Below are 16,921 nucleotides of genomic sequence, written 5' to 3'. Positions count from 1 at the left end.
GAGTTGAACAGATCACAGGAAATGCAGAAAAGTGCTGAAGTCCCTACTGGACTAACCTCAGCCCTGAGTGGGGCGTGCGAGTCCATTAACCAAAAACCATCTTCTTTCTGCAGCAACAAAAAGACCTGTTTACCTCCACTATACCCAAACAGCTTAAAAACAGCTCATTGGCTCTGAAGAAACCAGCAAACACAACTTACAAGTGATAGCGGGACGCCCGGCGGACCCTAAGAAGCAAAAGGGTTATTTGGATATGGAATGCGACTCACATCCAACCATGTGATTCATAAGCTCTTTATGGAGTAAGAAATCGAAGCTGGAAAGCTTACTGGAATTCCAGGAGGTCCGCGAGGCCCAGGAGATCCCTAACAACATGAGAGCGATGCATGTTGACTGACGTTACACTAATGCCTTGCTCGAACATGAAAAAGCAAATGATGATGCAAACCTACCGTTGGTCCTTGTATTCCCTGATCAGAGGCAGAACAGAGAGGCCGAGTTATTAAGACAATAAAAGCACGGTGCAAAACGTTGGGAAGGAGAGATGTGGTGAGAACTTACCGCCCCCCCGCGGTTGCCCTTCTCTCCTCTGGGACCCTGTTAACAGACACACCTGGTCAGACCAACAGGAAGCAACCTTTAAATGTTGAATGCTTATCAGAGTCGGTGCAATACATACTGCGCCTCCGTTTGGACCGACGAGCCCCACCGGGCCGACAACTCCTCCCCTCCCCTGATGGTGAAGCATGGGAGAGTTAAACAAGGGGGCGGGTGCATTTAGCACCACCTGAATCACTGGGATACGTACCACCGTGCCCTGGGGCCCCTTCGGTCCTCGTATTCCCTTTAGCCCAAAGTCTCCGGGATGCCCCTGAAAGGAGCGGTCACACATTTGACATTCTGGAATCCGGGACGTTGGTTTTCATCGCACACAACGGGGTTTTTTTCCAAACAAAGACTTTTGAAAAGATGAACCATTGAAATGTTTGTGTGTGGAAGATGTGCTGCCGATTTGTTCCGAACATACCCTCGGTCCAAACACTCCCAGAATTCCTGGAAATCCTGGTTCCCCTGCATCACCCTGACAAACACAACATAGAACGAAAGGTTCTTTTCGGTCTGTTTAAATGATTGCCTGTGTTTCATTTGTTAAGCTGCACGTATGTGCAGATCCTACTCACGAACTGTCCTTTAGGACCCTGGTCCCCTTGTGGTCCTGGTAGTCCCATTCCTCCTCTGAATCCTCTTTTCCCTGGAGGCCCAGTCTGACCCTGAAGACCCCGCTCGCCCTGAAGGGACAAATGCATCACCAAAAGACTCTTGGAAAGTGAACTATTGTCACAATTGTGTGCCATTTAATCACACTAGCATATCCAACAGGAGTCAAGATCTTCCTCTTACCTTCGGTCCAATGCTGCCCTGCTCGCCCGGAAGTCCTGGAACACCAGTTTTACCACGCGAGCCAGATTTGCCAGGGAGTCCGAACTCTCCATCGTCACCATGCTCTCCCTGATGACAGATAATGACGGAGTCAGCGTGGATTCTGAGCACTACCAGGTCAAAAGGTCCACTTTGAAGACTTTATCTGACGGGGATGGGCTAAATTCATGAATTACACTCGTGATCCCAAGCAGATCCAGAACCTTTGACCTTCCCGTAGCTCCACCCTCCAAACAAACCTTGGTATTTATTATCCTGACTAAGTTCAAAAACGTGGGAAATCCACCAGGTTGTGTAGAGTTGATGGCCGTTGTGGAAGTCGGATAACTGAGTGTTCGCCTCACCGGCATGCCTTTGTTGCCATCCTTTCCTGGGGCGCCGTCCGCTCCGGGAACGCCCTCGTGTCCCTCTCGACCCACCACGCCTCTGGGACCTAAAGGACCCCCCGCACCCTGATGGAAAGGGAGAACTTTTATTACTTTGCTGTGATGTAAGTCACGAGGAAGGCGTGGCTAAGGGAGAAGCAGACAGATGGCCGTCCACCATGAGCCTAGGTTCTGTCCAAGGTTTCTGCCCGTTAAAGGGAAGTTTTTCCTTGCCTCCGTTGCTCTTGTGGGTCAAGTTGGGTTCTGTGTTTCCCTGCAGGTCTTTCCCTGCTAATCCTGTAAAGTGCCTTGAGATGACTTTATGTTGTGATCTGGCGCTATATAAATAAAACTGAATTGAATTGAATTGAATAGAACCTCACCTCTGGGCCTCTTGTTCCTTTTTGTCCCGCCTGACCCGGTTTGCCTTTCTGACCCTACAGGGAGAGAAACAGCATTTTCAAAGCGGAAAACACTTCATTATTCATCATTACCTTTCCCTTCATCCTCGCTGAGCACACCTGATACTTCCCTCCAACCGTTCCAGCCTGCCTGCACACGGTTCTTCACCTCCTTTCCACATTCTCTCCATCACTCTGTTGACCCGAGGTACCTGAAGTCCTCTACCTTCTTTACGTCTATTCCTTGTAGCCTCACTGTCCCCCCTGGGACCTTCTCATTTACACACATGCACTCTCTTTTGCTCCTGCTCTCCTTCATCCCTCTCTTTTCTAGAGCAGATCTCCTCTTCTCTAAACAAACAACACACAATCCTCCTGTGCTACACTGTCAACATACAGGTTGTGTATTTTGCCATTCTTACTAGATCTCCTTTGGCCCCTTTGGGTCCTTGTTGGCCACGTGGTCCAGGATGACCCTGAAATATAAGGCGTATAAAGTGTGAGGGCGCCTGCTTGGTGTTTATGCAGAATTATGGGCATCAGGAGATCAAACATTGACACTCACAGGACGTCCAGGAGCTCCCGATCGGCCTCGTTCTCCATCCAAACCAACCTGACCCTGAGGACGAGTCACAGAACATTAACCTTAGAACCCAGATACAAAACGAAATGCTTTTAAAACCACCACAGTGATGATACGCACTCTGTAGCCTGGATCTCCCGGCTCCCCTCGCTCCCCTCTGTCACCCGAAGGACCCTTATAACACAAGACGTAAATGAGAAAACTGCAAATGATGCAACTTCTGCAAGCTCACAGCAGATGAAGAGTAGAAGGAAGGAGGGAAGTGACTTACCGTGTCACCTGGAGGGCCAGGTGGACCCTCTACCATCCCATCGTCTCCCTGCTCGCCCTGCAGATGGAAACCAACAGCGATGTAAGACATTTTGCGTCTCTGATCTTTCCCAACTCGCTGTCTAACGTCAGAAAACGTGTTTGAAATGTCGACATGTGGAAAAACTTTGTGGCGCTTTGAGTGCAGCTTGTTTAAATGACTCTGGGTGATAGTTCTTTATTCTGTATCACAGCAACAAGCTCTGTGTTACGCATATCGTAAACAAGGTGTACCTTTTCACCTTTTGGTCCTGGAGACCCCATTGGGCCTTGTGATCCCTGATGGCCCTGCAGAGGCCAAGACGAGACATCATGTTGTGCAAGTTTAAATAATTGAAACCCGTCCACATGCAGACACCGATCTTACCTCATAACCTGCAACGCCAGGTTCCCCCTGCTGACCCATCCGACCAGGAGCCCCCTGTGGAGAGCAGCTTGTGTTTTAATTAAGGGGATACGTGCACAATGTTCTTCACGACATCGTCATGGAGATAAATGGAGTCACTGTTCCACTTTACCACGTGTCCGATGGTCCCTCTGGACCCCTTCTGCCCAATGAAACCTGGCGGACCAGTCTTTCCCACCGATCCGGTCTCCCCGAGGTGACCTTGTTGACCTTTGGCCCCCTAAACGGACGGAACGGATACGTTTCATAGCCGCAGCTCTCACCAGTGGTCAGATCACTGGTATTGATTTGATATCAGTACCTTTGATCCAAGTTTGCCTCTTTCCCCAATTTTTCCCGGTTTCCCTTCTGGACCCTTCAGAGAGAAAACAAAATGGCCAACCAGATTAAGGTGGAACAAAGTGTGCACGAATGTAACCAACGAGACGGATCCTCACTCTAACGCCGGTGAGTCCGGGGCTTCCAGGGGGGCCCTCCTTTCCCTTTAGCCCAGTTTCACCATTTTCTCCTTTATCCCCCTCCTGACCCATCTCGCCCTGTTCACCCTGAGAATATGCAGAATGATGTTAGCTGACAGCCATCCGGATACGTTTCAGTGTTTGGCGTCTCCATAGCTTGATAACATCGTCCGTGACGTCACCTTGACTCCATCAGGACCAGCTGGGCCAGCTTCTCCCTCCAGACCGGGCTCTCCCTGTTATCACCCACATACAAAGATTCATGGAAGGAAGAGCGTCACCTCAACACGTTGGATGAATGGTAGAACTCACCCGCTGTCCTATCAGGCCCTGTTCTCCAGCGCTCCCAGCAGGACCAACGGGGCCCTGGCAAACAGATAGGAGCACACCAGGGCACAGACAGTGAATTCTTTCTGCAGTGTTTGATCAACACTTATCAATGTTTTATTCAACATCAGGGTGAAACTGCAACTACATATGACCTTACTTTCTCCCCTTGCTCGCCCGGTAGTCCTGGTTCCCCCACCTTGCCTGGAGGACCCTTTAAAAACAAGTCAAGGTTGGAGAAAAGACAACAATGAAAGATTCCGGTTAAAAAAAATACATCAGGGTGATGACTCAGTGATGAACAGATGTCGCACATTTAATCGTTTAGTCCTCACAATAGCCCTTTTGTGCATGCAAATGAACACCAGCGGCCGCATCCATGTGGAGGACGCATGCATGCAGCGTGTGTGAGCGAGTAGGTGGAAGTGTGTGTGCAGGATCTCCCACCTTATGACCAATTTCCCCCAACAGTCCCACGGTCCCTGCAGGCCCAGGTGGCCCCTGTGCATGACAACAACAACAACAACAACATCAGGTCTCAATGATTAAGGCATGTTACCGCAGACACATCAGCACAACATCTGTACACACTGCAGGGATGAAGGCAGCTGTGCGGCACAACGGACAAAGGTGATTTCAGAAAGAGGATTTCTTTTTCATATTTATGTATCGAGAGTCTTTGAGAGACTCCGGCTCTAATTTCCTCCACAATGGAGGTCATGGTTTCTCTCGTGTCCATTTGTTTGCTGTTAGTTTGTCAGCGGGGAAAACTAAACCCACTGAAACCTGCTGGGGACGAGTCTCCAGCTAAAAGAGAACATTCAATCCAAACTGAATGTCAGAGTTCAGATGTGTGTGTGTTCCCTGCGAGCGATAATGACTAGAGAGTCATGGAAACACTGATTCGTTCACACCGATGACAACAACAGAGAACTGACCCCTGCATCTAATACTGCTGAAGCTTAAACAGGCTTATTCTTTAATCCAGCTTCTTCTGTTCTTCCTCTTTTAGCATGCACCAAATAAATAAAAACTACACGGATAGGGAATTCCTCATGGGAATAAAGACATGGATTTAGCCTTCCATTACAATCTTCTTGTCTACAGAGCAGATGTGGAAGAAAGGAGTCGGGCGTATGCGGAGGAAACCTTTATTACAGGCTAATTTAAGGGACTAAATATAGTGATGAATAATGGAGAATAAATATCTGATGAGTTGAAGGCTGAAATGGAAGGTGCCTCAGAGGGAGACGAGGATGTGAAGATGAAGAGGAGGAGTAAAGATGCGGGAAATGAAGGACCAGGTAGAGGAGGGTCGTACCGGCTCGCCTGCTATTCCCTTGTCCCCTGGAGGCCCCGAGGACCCTTGGACACCCTGGAAACAGAAGGACGAGTGAGGCCCAAGTGCATTATTAAACACTAAATACAGAACACTGCATGCAGGCTGCAGAGCTTTAGGAGAAAAGATCTGCACAAGCATGAACTCACAGGAAAACCTTTAGGCCCCGTTTCCCCCGGCTCGCCGATCTTTCCCTTTACACATGAAAACAAAAGAGCTTATTTGAATTCAGGAAACACGCCGTCTACAACTGATAAGGTATTGAACACGCAGGGATGGAGTACAAGCGTCTCCAGATATTAAGATCATTTAATTTTTTTAACGCTCAAATCACCTGTGACCCTGGAAACCCTATTTTTCCTGGAGGACCATCGGAACCCTGCGGATAGAGGGAAGGATGAGCGACAGCCATTCAGTTTAAATCATGTCAGCTTGCACATCCTCTTCCTCCCGACTCCATGGAGATGCGGGCTTATTTACTCTACGTCTGCACAGCACGGCTTTGTGAATGCTCCACATTTTATATAAAAACCAAGGAATCCCAATAAATGTATTCATCAAAGTGGATTTCTTACCTTCTTTCCCTCTAAGCCCATTTCTCCCATCGGACCGTCGGGCCCTATCGCTCCCTGAAATACAAGACAGCTGTCACTTGACCAACAGAGGTCACTGCAGCCCAGCCAGACGGCCGACGCCACGGGGGCCAAACTGCACCGCCGTCATCAGCCACACGTTTCAAGGTAAACACGACAGGAAGTGTGCGTGGACGATGTGGAGCTCAGCTTCCTTTAGGTTGTCATTTATGGGAGTGAAAGTCTCCGGGGTATGAAGTGTATTTAAATCACACACACACACACACTCAGCACAGCCTGTGTTTAGATTGCATGGATGCATCTGTCAAACATGATCAATCTGAAGCGCTCAAAGGATTGCTGGTCCAGTGAGCGGCGGTGATAATGGGATCCAGGCCGGAGACCAGTTCTTTCCTCAGCACCACTGAGGAAGATGCTTAATGGCTGATCATGCTGACGAAGATCATTTCTGCTCGTCATTAATTATTTCAAAGGAGAACGCAGATGAGACTCGATGCGTCCACGCAGGACGGCGAGTGGATGATCATTGAGCACAGTGGGAGTGTAGCCCAGGGAGAATGGAGCTAGCTGAGGTGCTATAAGCCTATTATACATGGAGCTGATTAACATTCCTGTCTGGGGTACCTGCTACCCACCGCTTCAGTTTACACAGCCGGATTAGGGAAATATTCCAGGACTCCTGGAGAACTGGGACAACGCTAATATAATGCCTCGTTTTAAATAACTGGACCGATTTATACGCAGATTCAAAACAGTCCAAAGCATCTCTTTAAATGATCTCCAAGTGAGATGAATGTGAATTCATCCACATCCCTCTCAATGCGATTGTGCCACACCAGACATGCAGATAAAGTGGCGCTGGCTCCTCATGCAGCTTTAGAGCCGTGACTGGATTAACCCTCATCGCATCTCTTACATGTTAAGAGGCTGAGTGAAATATTCAGGGGGGGGGGGGTACCACTCCAGTCCACAGAGACCAAGTGAACAAGAACTTATTAATGTAGTTTAAAGTCGTCCTGCTGATGGCCTTCAGTCGGGTGAAACAACAGCTCGTTTCCTCTGCTCAGGAAACGCTCCGGAGTCGGATACGATTCCACGGCAACAAGACAAACCTCGGGCGAAGTCTGGCTTTTAGTTGAATAGCTTATTATAAAATCACCTTTATGGACATTTTCTACAGCTGATGACTATACGAACTGAAGCTCTAATTAATGCTCTTCTTATATTTACATCAGTTATTTAACATGGCATCCACAGCAGCCCCGACGATGCAATGATAAAACCAAAAACAAAGAAATGAGCTTTAAAATTCAACCACCGCTGAGCATTCTCCCAGAAAAGGCTGGCCTCGTGTTTCCATAGCTGTTTCCAACAGGGACTAATTACGGCTATTTTGAATTATGAAAATTTCTGCTAACCCGGAACAACAGGAAACCTTGGAAAAATAAAGACAATACATGCCAGCCGAGTTTCCCCAGTTTGCTAAATTTATCTGCAACGCAAACTCCGAACGAGCCAGGTCAAATTTTCCACGACGAATGTCATGTATCCGGATTGACGGCAGATCTTTCCAACAATTATGGATCATTGTTCCATTTTTTCGGTTTAAAGTTCTTCCAGCTGCCGGTTATAACCGGACTTCTGAAGAAGCTGAGACTCCATTAGGTTCACACAGTAAAGTCTAGAACTTGCAGATCAAGTGTGGAACATACCCGCAAGCCTTTGGGTCCTCTGGTACCGGCTGGTCCTGCCACTCCATGTGGGCCCTGATGCACAAAGGGAACCGGAGATGAAGTGGAAGGGGCGGGGGGGACAGAAGGAGCGATAAAACAAAGGCTTCCACTGATGGAGCGCAGAGCCCCCCCTGGTTGTTGACCCTGAAGGCCCGATTGACCTCAGGGACACATTCTGGGGTTTGTTGTTGGATCCATCTCTCCGACCAATTAAAACACCTGCTCTGGAATCCTGGCACCCCGGAGCCCTATATTTATGTTTGTTTTGGTGGCTCTGTGCCCCCCCCACCTGTGGCCCCTCTGTGGCCCCGTTGCTCTGTCAAAGCTGTTTTCGTAAAGGACGAGCGAGGGGAAATGAAGAGAAGTGGCAGCTTCTAATTGGTTTGAGGTGTCGGGCTTCTGACTGACAAGAGGCTGATGTGGGATCAGCGGGAAGCTGCCAGCTCTCCTCACGCTGCAGCCATCAATGCTAAGGTACAAGCTAGCCTTAATCCACGGAGGGAGGGCCTGATGTTGATAGCTACAATCCCACAAACAACACGCTATCATCTATGATGTAAAAAGAAGGGTGAGGATGCACAATGAGGAGAAGAGCGGGCACTTACTGGTCTTCCTGGGTCCCCAGTAGGCCCAGTCTGACCCGGTGTCCCTGGGTGACCCTACATAGGCACACAGGCACAAACACATGGATTACAACTGGGTACTTTGCACACAACTGACTCATTGTTTTGACACACAGAAATTAGCTTGAATAAAACTTTATTAGACCAAATCAAAAAACCCTCAATTCCCCTCTTTGAACTCATGCACATAATTGAAATCTGCTTGAAGCAGGCACACAAACACATGTTAGCACAATTACAAACAACCGTCTGCAGGAACGCTCTGCACACGGGAACGCACATGCTCGCCAGCAATAAGTCACGGCTGTGAAAAGAGAAAAGCAGCAACCCTGAGGACATTATTTTATATGTGAAAGCTAACTGCGTTTGGCCGCTTTTCTCCATATTTTATTGGGCTGCACTTTTTGGCTCGGACATTTGCAAACAAAAGTAATAATGTAATAGGAAGTGTTCCCAGTGGGACCACTCCGATCAATAAAACCTATCATATATGCACCGCAGCAGGCGGCTCTGATCTCATGCCGTATAACTGTATGCTAGCTCTGTCAGCAAAATAGATGTCTGCTGGTCGGCTTCTTTCCTGTTGTATGACGCAGGCTTTTCCAGGGGGTCGGTTTCTGTTTTGCAGCTGAGCCATCGGGACAACAGAGAACGTCCTTACGAGTGTGTTTAAGTGTGTGTGTGTGTGTGTGTGTTTAGGTCTGGCTGGACGACCGCCAGCAGGAAATGTCACTTTTCTTCCTCGAGGATGGCTAAACGCTCAGAGAGTAAACGTTAGAGTTAGAGGCTAAAGATAGGAGACGGCAGAGCGAGGTACAGAACAGGAACACGGCGGAAATAAAGACCTGCGAGGACGCTCGGGCCTCTGAAAACAACCTCTGGGGCATTTGGGGCTTCAGATGGAGAAGTCAGAATTTCCTGAGGCCATTAAAGACGTCTGAGGAGGTAAATCATTCGCAGTGATCTGCTGGAACTCTTAAGTTCTTTGTTTAAACTCCAGCTAAAGGTCTCCGTCTGCCGCAAAGGAAACAGGCCTCCACGTGGTCCATCAGGCGACGAGCCTCCTTTCTGCTTTGGTACATTCTTGGTGTTGGCTCAGTCCCACACATCAACATATTCCCATGGGAATACCACACCAAGTTTAGATCAAGGTGAAGATTTACACCCAGAAAGTGTTCACCAAACTCAAGTCTTGTTCACCGAGTCTCACCGTTGATCCCTTTTCTCCAGGCGGTCCGGGGAGGCCCATCTCCCCTCGGTCCCCCTGAGTAGACACGAGTACGACATCAGTCAAAGCTCTTAAGAATTGTAACACCTAACGATGAATTCACAAGGACACATTTGTACCTTCTCCCCTGCCAGTCCTGCCTCTCCCACCGGTCCGATGAAACCCATCAAGCCCTAAAATCACACACTCCATGTTGGATGAACAGATAGACACCTGGGGGGGGGGGGGGATGCATTGCAATGGCGTTTCTTACTCTTTCTCCCATGGATCCAACATTCCCTGAGATGCCAGACTCTCCCTGCACAGACAACACTTAATAAATGATCAGTTTACAATAATCAATTCTATTTTTTGTATTTTGAGGAAAAAAGACAACACCATGTGTGATCCTAGTATTTGAGTTTACCTTAACTCCCTCCGGCCCGGCCTTCCCAGGAAACCCTTTTCTGCCTATTCTGCCCTGAATGAAGACACAGCACAGCACAATGAATGGCGAATGGCAGACACATGCAGTTAGCGCGTCGTTAGCATCCATTACAAGATTGATAAACGTTGAGCATCTGCTTCCCGTGAGGCAACTGCTCAAAGACGATGCCGGCAAGAAACCTGCAAACGACGCAGATCGCTCTAAATGCCTCCAAAATATGCGACGGCATGTGCAGCTAATTCTAACAGGACATTCTGGCAGGCGGTGAAAGAGCTCGATGACTGTAATGCTGCACAGACCGTAATCCCCAAAGTTAAGAGGGGGGCTAAGTGCTTTTTTACCACCCATATCTCCAAGCACAGAAATATGTAAGCCAAACTAAACTAAAGACTGAGTGATTCAACAATTCTAGAGAAGTCCAGAAAAGTTGGCAGCTATTTCACTCAGAAGCACACGGTGAAAGCAAATGTTAGTATTAACTTCAGGTTTAATACGGTGCATCCTGGATTCACCGCCGATCCAGACTGGTGTCTGCAGGAGAAACTAGAGCAACGGAGAAGGTTAAAAAGAGAGGACAGCGAAGAGAGCCTTAAACTGAGAGGCAGCTGGATCAGGAGGAGGACAGCTCCGGGACGAGTCTGTCCCATCAGATGGAGGAGCGAGGAGACGGGTGAGTGGGTGCGAGACAGGGGGAGTGTGGAGGGAGTTGGAGTCACAGAAAGTACACACTGACTGGGAGTAGGAAAAAGAAAGGAGATTAACTGAGCGAGGAAAACAGGTAGCTTTTGGCACAAAATGAAAGTTAAAAAGAACAAAACAAAAAAAGAGCAGAAAGCCTGTGATGGAGGTTATAAACGCTGTGATGGAGGTTATAAACGCTGTGATGGAGGTTATAAACGCCGTGATGGAGGTTATAAACGGCGTGATGGAGGTTATAAACACTGTGATGGAGGTTATAAACGCCGTGATGGAGGTTATTACCCCCTGGTGGCCGAGAACAAGGGTTCCAGGCAGACCGACGTGTCGGGACGAGACACAGCATCCTCCATTTAACTCCAAACAAGACAGCAATTACCTGATCGGGCGTGTTGTCTTGGCAACACGTGATTTAAAGTTAGGTATTTGTTGCACATCGTCCGATCACCTCCCCCGGTGTTTCTATAACAACTCACCTCTAGTCCTGTTGCTCCCGGAGGTCCGATCGGGCCCTCGTCTCCCTGGAAGCAGATTATATTGATTTTATCATGAATCATGTTCTTTGGAGTCATTCAGACGCGGGCAGTCTTACCTCCAGGCCAGGAACCCCTCTTGGGCCCGGTAATCCTCTGGCACCCGACTTTCCCTGTAGGGGTTAAAAAACAGTCACCACATGGTAAGGTACACTTCGTACAATTGGCTCTTAGTGCTAATTAGCAAATGCTAGCATTTTACTCATATAAACATGGCAACATATCAATAAAATATATCAGCCGCTTTGTCTCGTTCTGTTTTATGTTCTGACCCATTAGCGTTTAGCTGAGAGGCTAATAGTTGACCAACCTTTGGTCCTTCAAGCCCGTTTTCTCCCGGTGGTCCCATGTCACCAGGGAAACCCTGTCGGCATCAAGTACATAAATAAAGATTCCCGTTGTGGGACTGAAATGGAGACACACGGTTAAAGCGGCAGTGGAACTACAAACCTCTGGGCCAGGTGGGCCAGGTGCGCCATCGGGGCCTCTTTCACCGAGCTTACCCTGCAACAAAGACAAGCAGGAGTGGGAAAAGTCATTCCAAGGAATGGTCGGGAACTTTGGGAAAATGTATTTCCTTGCCAAGAGCTTGAAGAACAGACCATAACCCCATGTGGACACACCCATTTGGTGTAAAGTTCAGGTTCTGTATAGTTAAGCGCTGGAAAGTGTTTTTACTACATTTTGACAGATGCAGGCTAATAGTTGTCCCTCAGTTTTAGTTTTCATGCTAAGCTAAGCTAACTCACTGCAGCCTGAATGGGCCGATCTATGAGAATCATCAATTATATATATTTAAAGCATTTAACCCACACGTGCGCACGTTTTGCTCATTAACTAAACTAACCTGCGGTCCAGGTTTCCCACGCAGGCCCGGTAATCCTGGAGCCCCCATAATGCCCTGCCCAACGCAGAAAAAAACCCGTACAGTCAGACAGTGTTCAGAACTCTGGTGTACTTCCTAGGGAAGCAGAAATTAGACATGCATTACTCTGCTCAGTGTTCCTCTTATGTCTTGGGACCACTCTGCTCTACAATGCTAAATGGGTTAGACTTTGCTTACACATCCAGACAAAGGAGAATTGAGACCATCATAATTTCCACAAGCTGCACACATCTGGTTAAGTCGTTTGCAACAGGCCCAGTTCTGCAACAAAGGCTGTGTAACTCTGGACGTATGTGTTGGACGCAGCATGCAGGGCGCACGATGAAGAGAATCATGGCGTGTGCACGTGCGTTGCCCGGGCGATGTACCTTGTCGCCTTTGTACCCGAGCTCCCCTTGCTCTCCAGGAATCCCAATGTCACCCTGACGCAGGTAAATGAAGGTATGGACAGAAAGGAAGAGACAGAAACATTAGGGAGAATGATGACATGTGAACATTTACAAAAGAAAGGCTCAATCTCGTTGAGTTAAGTTGTAAAGACCTCAGTCTGTCTTATAACGCCACTGGGGACATCCGCGTCTCAGAGAAAGGACAGGACTAAGCGTATGCAATATTTTATTTAATAACTTAAACAGATTTTTGGGGATTTTTTATTTGCTGAACCAGGCTTGTCGCTAAAGCTAAAAGCTAACATCACATCTTCGTCAGGCTGCCTGGCTGAAAGCATGCTGCCGGTCTCAGGGTTGAACAGACACAGATACAAGAGGATGCAAAGGAGCACAAATGCATCACATGCTGCTCGAACACGGGCCAATAACAGGAATATTCAGATCACCTTATCACCTTTCAGTCCTGGTTCTCCGGGATTTCCGGGCACCCCCTGGAAGACACAACAGATGGGTTGGAGAGTGACCCTGCCTGAAAGCCACTGTTCTGTGTGCCTGAGTCCTGATGAACGTCTTCTTATTGTCCCTTCTGTTTCATGCGATGGTGTCCATCCATGTGTGTGTGTTTACCTTCAGTCCATTCGGTCCCGGAAGGCCCATTTCCCCAACAGGTCCCATATCACCCTGATGTCAGAAGAGGGACAAATCAGACCCATATCCACACTCAGTGATGTCATCGGTCATCAGGGGACTTCATTTGCATTTGGCTTTGAAAACGAAGGATGGATCGACACCGTCGCCGGGTTGCAAAGCAAAGAACAACAGATGAATGATAAAGGAAGAAATTTGTGAGATCAGGATTCTGTCCTGTGTTCTGACGAGTTTCTCGACCAAAGTGATGCAAACATAACGATTAATGCTCGTTCCATAACTGGAAAAGAATGCTAAAGAAAGACACTAGAATAACAAACCAGAACCGGGTTTGATTGCATTGATTGGATTACGCGGAGCAGATAAAGCCCGGATTGGGTTCTTCTGGTCTCCGGATTCTGTGTTGGGCTTTAGCTTTAGCGCCATCGCTGCAGAGAGGCGGCGCAGGCCTCAAACGTGTCTCACTCTCTCCTCGTAAAGACTCACAGAGCGTATGAAATATTTATCGGGGATTATCATGGCATCATGTTATTCGAAACCTCAAACGCACTCCATTAAGTTTCACTTTCAAGAGGGACGATTGGCCTCTTTAAAATACTTTTCCAGAGCCCACTTCTGTTTAATTGTCTCCAACAACGAAACATTTCCTACTTTCCTGTTTGCAGACATCCATTAAGAAATTTTTACATTATGCTCTACAAGCAGTTTAATTGAAGTCAGATTTGTGGGTTATCATCACTGCAAACTGCAGGGGGCGCGTGGGGGGGCGCACGGGGGGGACGCACAGGGGCACCTCTCGGCCGGGTCAGAACCACTCATCATACTAAGAAAATATAAATACGTTCAGCATGAAAATCTTTTAAAGTTCCAAACTTCTGTAGACATAAATAAATGCTGTTGTCAATTTCCCTCCTCTGACAGCGGCCTATCGTCCCCCTCCGGCCTGCCGTCCCCCTCCTGCCTGCCGTCCCCCTCCTTCCTATCGTCCCCCTCCTGCCTGCCGTCCCCCTCCTGCCTGCCGTCCCCCTTCAGGCCTGTCCTGAGACATGGCCGTTTGAGCATCCGCATGTTTGAAGCAGAGCTCGGTTGCTGTGGGGTCAGATGGATGCAGGGGACTCGGAGCTAAGAGCAGAGCTGTAATCAGACGGTCCTCCAATTACAGGCCTGCTGCCACCACCGGGGGCCCAGAATAGACCCGGAGGAGCGGCAGCAGCCGGGGCGAAGACGGGACAAGAGAAACCAGGGAGACGCTGTAATTAGACACAATCATGTGGCTGTTGGACCGGGCGTGCAAGGAGGGCACGGTGATGGGTGGGCGAGGAGATGGTTCCTGTTCAAACACGGATTCCGGAGGGAAGAAAGGAGTTCTGTTCGATCGATCGACGATTACATGTCTGTCCCGAGAGGAAGCAGGAGGCGCAAACTTTAAAATGAAGGCTTTACAAACCTGCCCATATTGGATTCCAGAAACACACAGCATGTAATGAGGAGACTATTTTTACCGTTACCGTTACCGTCATTTACAAACACGCATTTGTGCAAGAGGTGGAAAACAGGAAGTTAAACCTACGGTGGGCTACACACAGAAACACACTCACACTGCTACTCACAATAAGTCCAAGGACTCCATTTGGACCGGGGGCTCCCAGGTCACCCTAGTCGGAGAGGAGGAGAAAGAGACGTGAGATGAAGGGAGAGGGAGCAGGAGCAGGTTTCTGGGGTTATTGGCTCCTTTTTAAACAAACATGCTCAGAAGAGTGGCTCAGTGTTCATCACAGCTTATGAGAGGGGGCTATGTGCATGTTTGTGTGTGTCTGAGGCGAATGGGTGGGGGGTGGGGGGGGTGCGAGCCCATCGTCCCACCGGAGGGTTTTAAATCCGCAGGTTCATTCTTCCTCCAAAAATGAAAGATGAATATTTGGTACATTCATATTCATATTTTTTTATCTCAGTCTATCTTTATTGTGATTTCATGTTGGCACCAAAAAAGTCCTAGTTTGTGAATCCTGTTCATCGACAATGGGAATAAAATCCATCCCAATTCTGATGGGACGTTAATGTGCTTTCCTGATTATAGTTTAAGAAGACAGCGTTATACAAACACTCATAGAACCAAATGGTAACGTGCTAATATGCTAATAGAAGAACGTAAACATGGTTATCAAGCACGCCAAGTGTCACGCGACTAACATCACCGTGAGTCTGTTAGCGCGCTAATGTGGCTCAAAGCACCGGCGCGCTGAAGACGAGGATTTGAAGCCGCCCTCATCAAGGACACGTGACCGATCGTTACCTCATTGAGAACAATTAATCAAAGTGACATTGTGTTACCTCGTATTTACTATTCTTGGGTTTCACCTCCTAATTATACCACTTGTGAGAGTCGGGGGGGCCAGTTTCCTGGCATTAGAATGCTGAGCCAGCAACACTGGTCCCGCCTTTAACGCTGGAGCCAAGTCAAGTCCTCTAAAACAGAGGAAGGCATGGTATGAAATGAGCTACGGCAGCGCAGCTTGTCCAGAGTGCAAAAAAAACGAACTTCAAATAACGCAGACAAACAGAAAAAGTGCTGGAGCGCCAGATGATCGACCCACCAGGGCTGCCAACATGTCAGAACCAGAGGGGCGATGGTGTGAGAGAAACCACTGCTCAGTGTGTGTGTGTGTGTTTTCCGTGATCATGTGTGACGTACCGGCTCTCCATCTGGTCCAGGTGGTCCTCGCTCCCCAAAGTCCCCTGGAAACCCCTAGGAAGAGAGCAGAGCTTTTATGTTCTGCTGCGTCATGGAAACGAACCCAGAACGACGTCGGCTACTTTAAACGTACAACGCTGAAGCAGAACTAACCTAGCCATGATTAAAACATTTAAAATCATCAAACTACGACTAAGACAACGAAAAGATTATATAATATATACCGGTATTAAAATATAGTAAATCATTTTAAACCCTTATAAAAAAGATTTGACTACTCCTTACACCAGCGTGTAAATTATTATCGTCTTTAAACAAGTCATAAACGGCCGTTACACAACCGACGTGCTGCTGCTGAAACAGCACGACAATTATAACCCTTCAAGCGCGTCAAATGCAACATTAGAACGTAAAGCGATGCGAAAACGACCGCCAGACGCATAATGACATCGTTACACTCGGCGTGGGCGGCCAACTGCTCCCCTTACTGTCTAAATGCAGCAGCAGCTTCATAGTTACTTTGTCCATTTGGCACTAAATGGGATGCTAATCTGAGATCTGCTACAATTTGGGAAAACCACGTCTGGAGCGTCCAGAATTCCAACCACCCAGAGAAACTCATAACGGCTGCGTTCTGCCTCGCGTTGTCTCTAAATGCTAATTAGCACAGATAGCGATAGAGAGACTTGACTTTTGCAGCCGCAGAGATGTTTTATCTTTTTATTGTAATCTGTAACTTCTTTAGGAATGAAATCCAATGTTTAAATGCAAGTCTAAGTCTTGTTTGCGTTGGAAGAAAAACGGAATCATTTTTGACATTTAGATTTTGACACCATAGTAAAGGT

General features: G+C 48.0%; 1 protein-coding gene across 1 annotated transcript in view; it reads right to left on the bottom strand.

The window, feature by feature from the left end:
• col27a1a (collagen, type XXVII, alpha 1a) overlaps positions 1-16,921 on the bottom strand; it is a 31,601-nt gene that overhangs the window by 963 nt on the left and 13,717 nt on the right. Inside the window, exons 11-55 of the mRNA XM_068752825.1 lie at positions 16,077-16,130; positions 14,995-15,039; positions 13,364-13,417; positions 13,183-13,227; positions 12,716-12,769; positions 12,309-12,362; positions 11,912-11,965; positions 11,772-11,825; positions 11,521-11,574; positions 11,405-11,449; positions 10,212-10,265; positions 10,059-10,103; positions 9,925-9,978; positions 9,788-9,841; positions 8,560-8,613; positions 7,934-7,987; positions 6,204-6,257; positions 5,963-6,007; positions 5,778-5,822; positions 5,611-5,664; positions 4,737-4,790; positions 4,450-4,503; positions 4,275-4,328; positions 4,145-4,198; positions 3,942-4,049; positions 3,806-3,859; positions 3,617-3,724; positions 3,466-3,519; positions 3,333-3,386; positions 3,061-3,117; positions 2,910-2,963; positions 2,772-2,825; positions 2,629-2,682; positions 2,189-2,242; positions 1,785-1,892; positions 1,402-1,509; positions 1,182-1,289; positions 1,028-1,081; positions 809-871; positions 680-733; positions 562-597; positions 453-470; positions 330-365; positions 201-227; positions 57-107 (exon numbers count right to left, since the gene is read on the bottom strand). Coding sequence (XP_068608926.1) covers positions 57-107; positions 201-227; positions 330-365; positions 453-470; positions 562-597; positions 680-733; positions 809-871; positions 1,028-1,081; positions 1,182-1,289; positions 1,402-1,509; positions 1,785-1,892; positions 2,189-2,242; positions 2,629-2,682; positions 2,772-2,825; positions 2,910-2,963; positions 3,061-3,117; positions 3,333-3,386; positions 3,466-3,519; positions 3,617-3,724; positions 3,806-3,859; positions 3,942-4,049; positions 4,145-4,198; positions 4,275-4,328; positions 4,450-4,503; positions 4,737-4,790; positions 5,611-5,664; positions 5,778-5,822; positions 5,963-6,007; positions 6,204-6,257; positions 7,934-7,987; positions 8,560-8,613; positions 9,788-9,841; positions 9,925-9,978; positions 10,059-10,103; positions 10,212-10,265; positions 11,405-11,449; positions 11,521-11,574; positions 11,772-11,825; positions 11,912-11,965; positions 12,309-12,362; positions 12,716-12,769; positions 13,183-13,227; positions 13,364-13,417; positions 14,995-15,039; positions 16,077-16,130 — 2,556 coding nt within the window. The remainder of the gene's footprint in view (positions 1-56; positions 108-200; positions 228-329; positions 366-452; positions 471-561; positions 598-679; positions 734-808; positions 872-1,027; positions 1,082-1,181; positions 1,290-1,401; positions 1,510-1,784; positions 1,893-2,188; positions 2,243-2,628; positions 2,683-2,771; positions 2,826-2,909; positions 2,964-3,060; positions 3,118-3,332; positions 3,387-3,465; positions 3,520-3,616; positions 3,725-3,805; positions 3,860-3,941; positions 4,050-4,144; positions 4,199-4,274; positions 4,329-4,449; positions 4,504-4,736; positions 4,791-5,610; positions 5,665-5,777; positions 5,823-5,962; positions 6,008-6,203; positions 6,258-7,933; positions 7,988-8,559; positions 8,614-9,787; positions 9,842-9,924; positions 9,979-10,058; positions 10,104-10,211; positions 10,266-11,404; positions 11,450-11,520; positions 11,575-11,771; positions 11,826-11,911; positions 11,966-12,308; positions 12,363-12,715; positions 12,770-13,182; positions 13,228-13,363; positions 13,418-14,994; positions 15,040-16,076; positions 16,131-16,921) is intronic.

Source organism: Brachionichthys hirsutus, chromosome 19 (genome assembly GCF_040956055.1).
Source record: "Brachionichthys hirsutus isolate HB-005 chromosome 19, CSIRO-AGI_Bhir_v1, whole genome shotgun sequence".
Taxonomy (NCBI): Eukaryota; Metazoa; Chordata; class Actinopteri; order Lophiiformes; family Brachionichthyidae; genus Brachionichthys; species Brachionichthys hirsutus.
The sequence above is the reverse complement of the archived record's forward strand: the minus strand, read 5'-3'. Positions and strand labels throughout refer to the sequence as shown.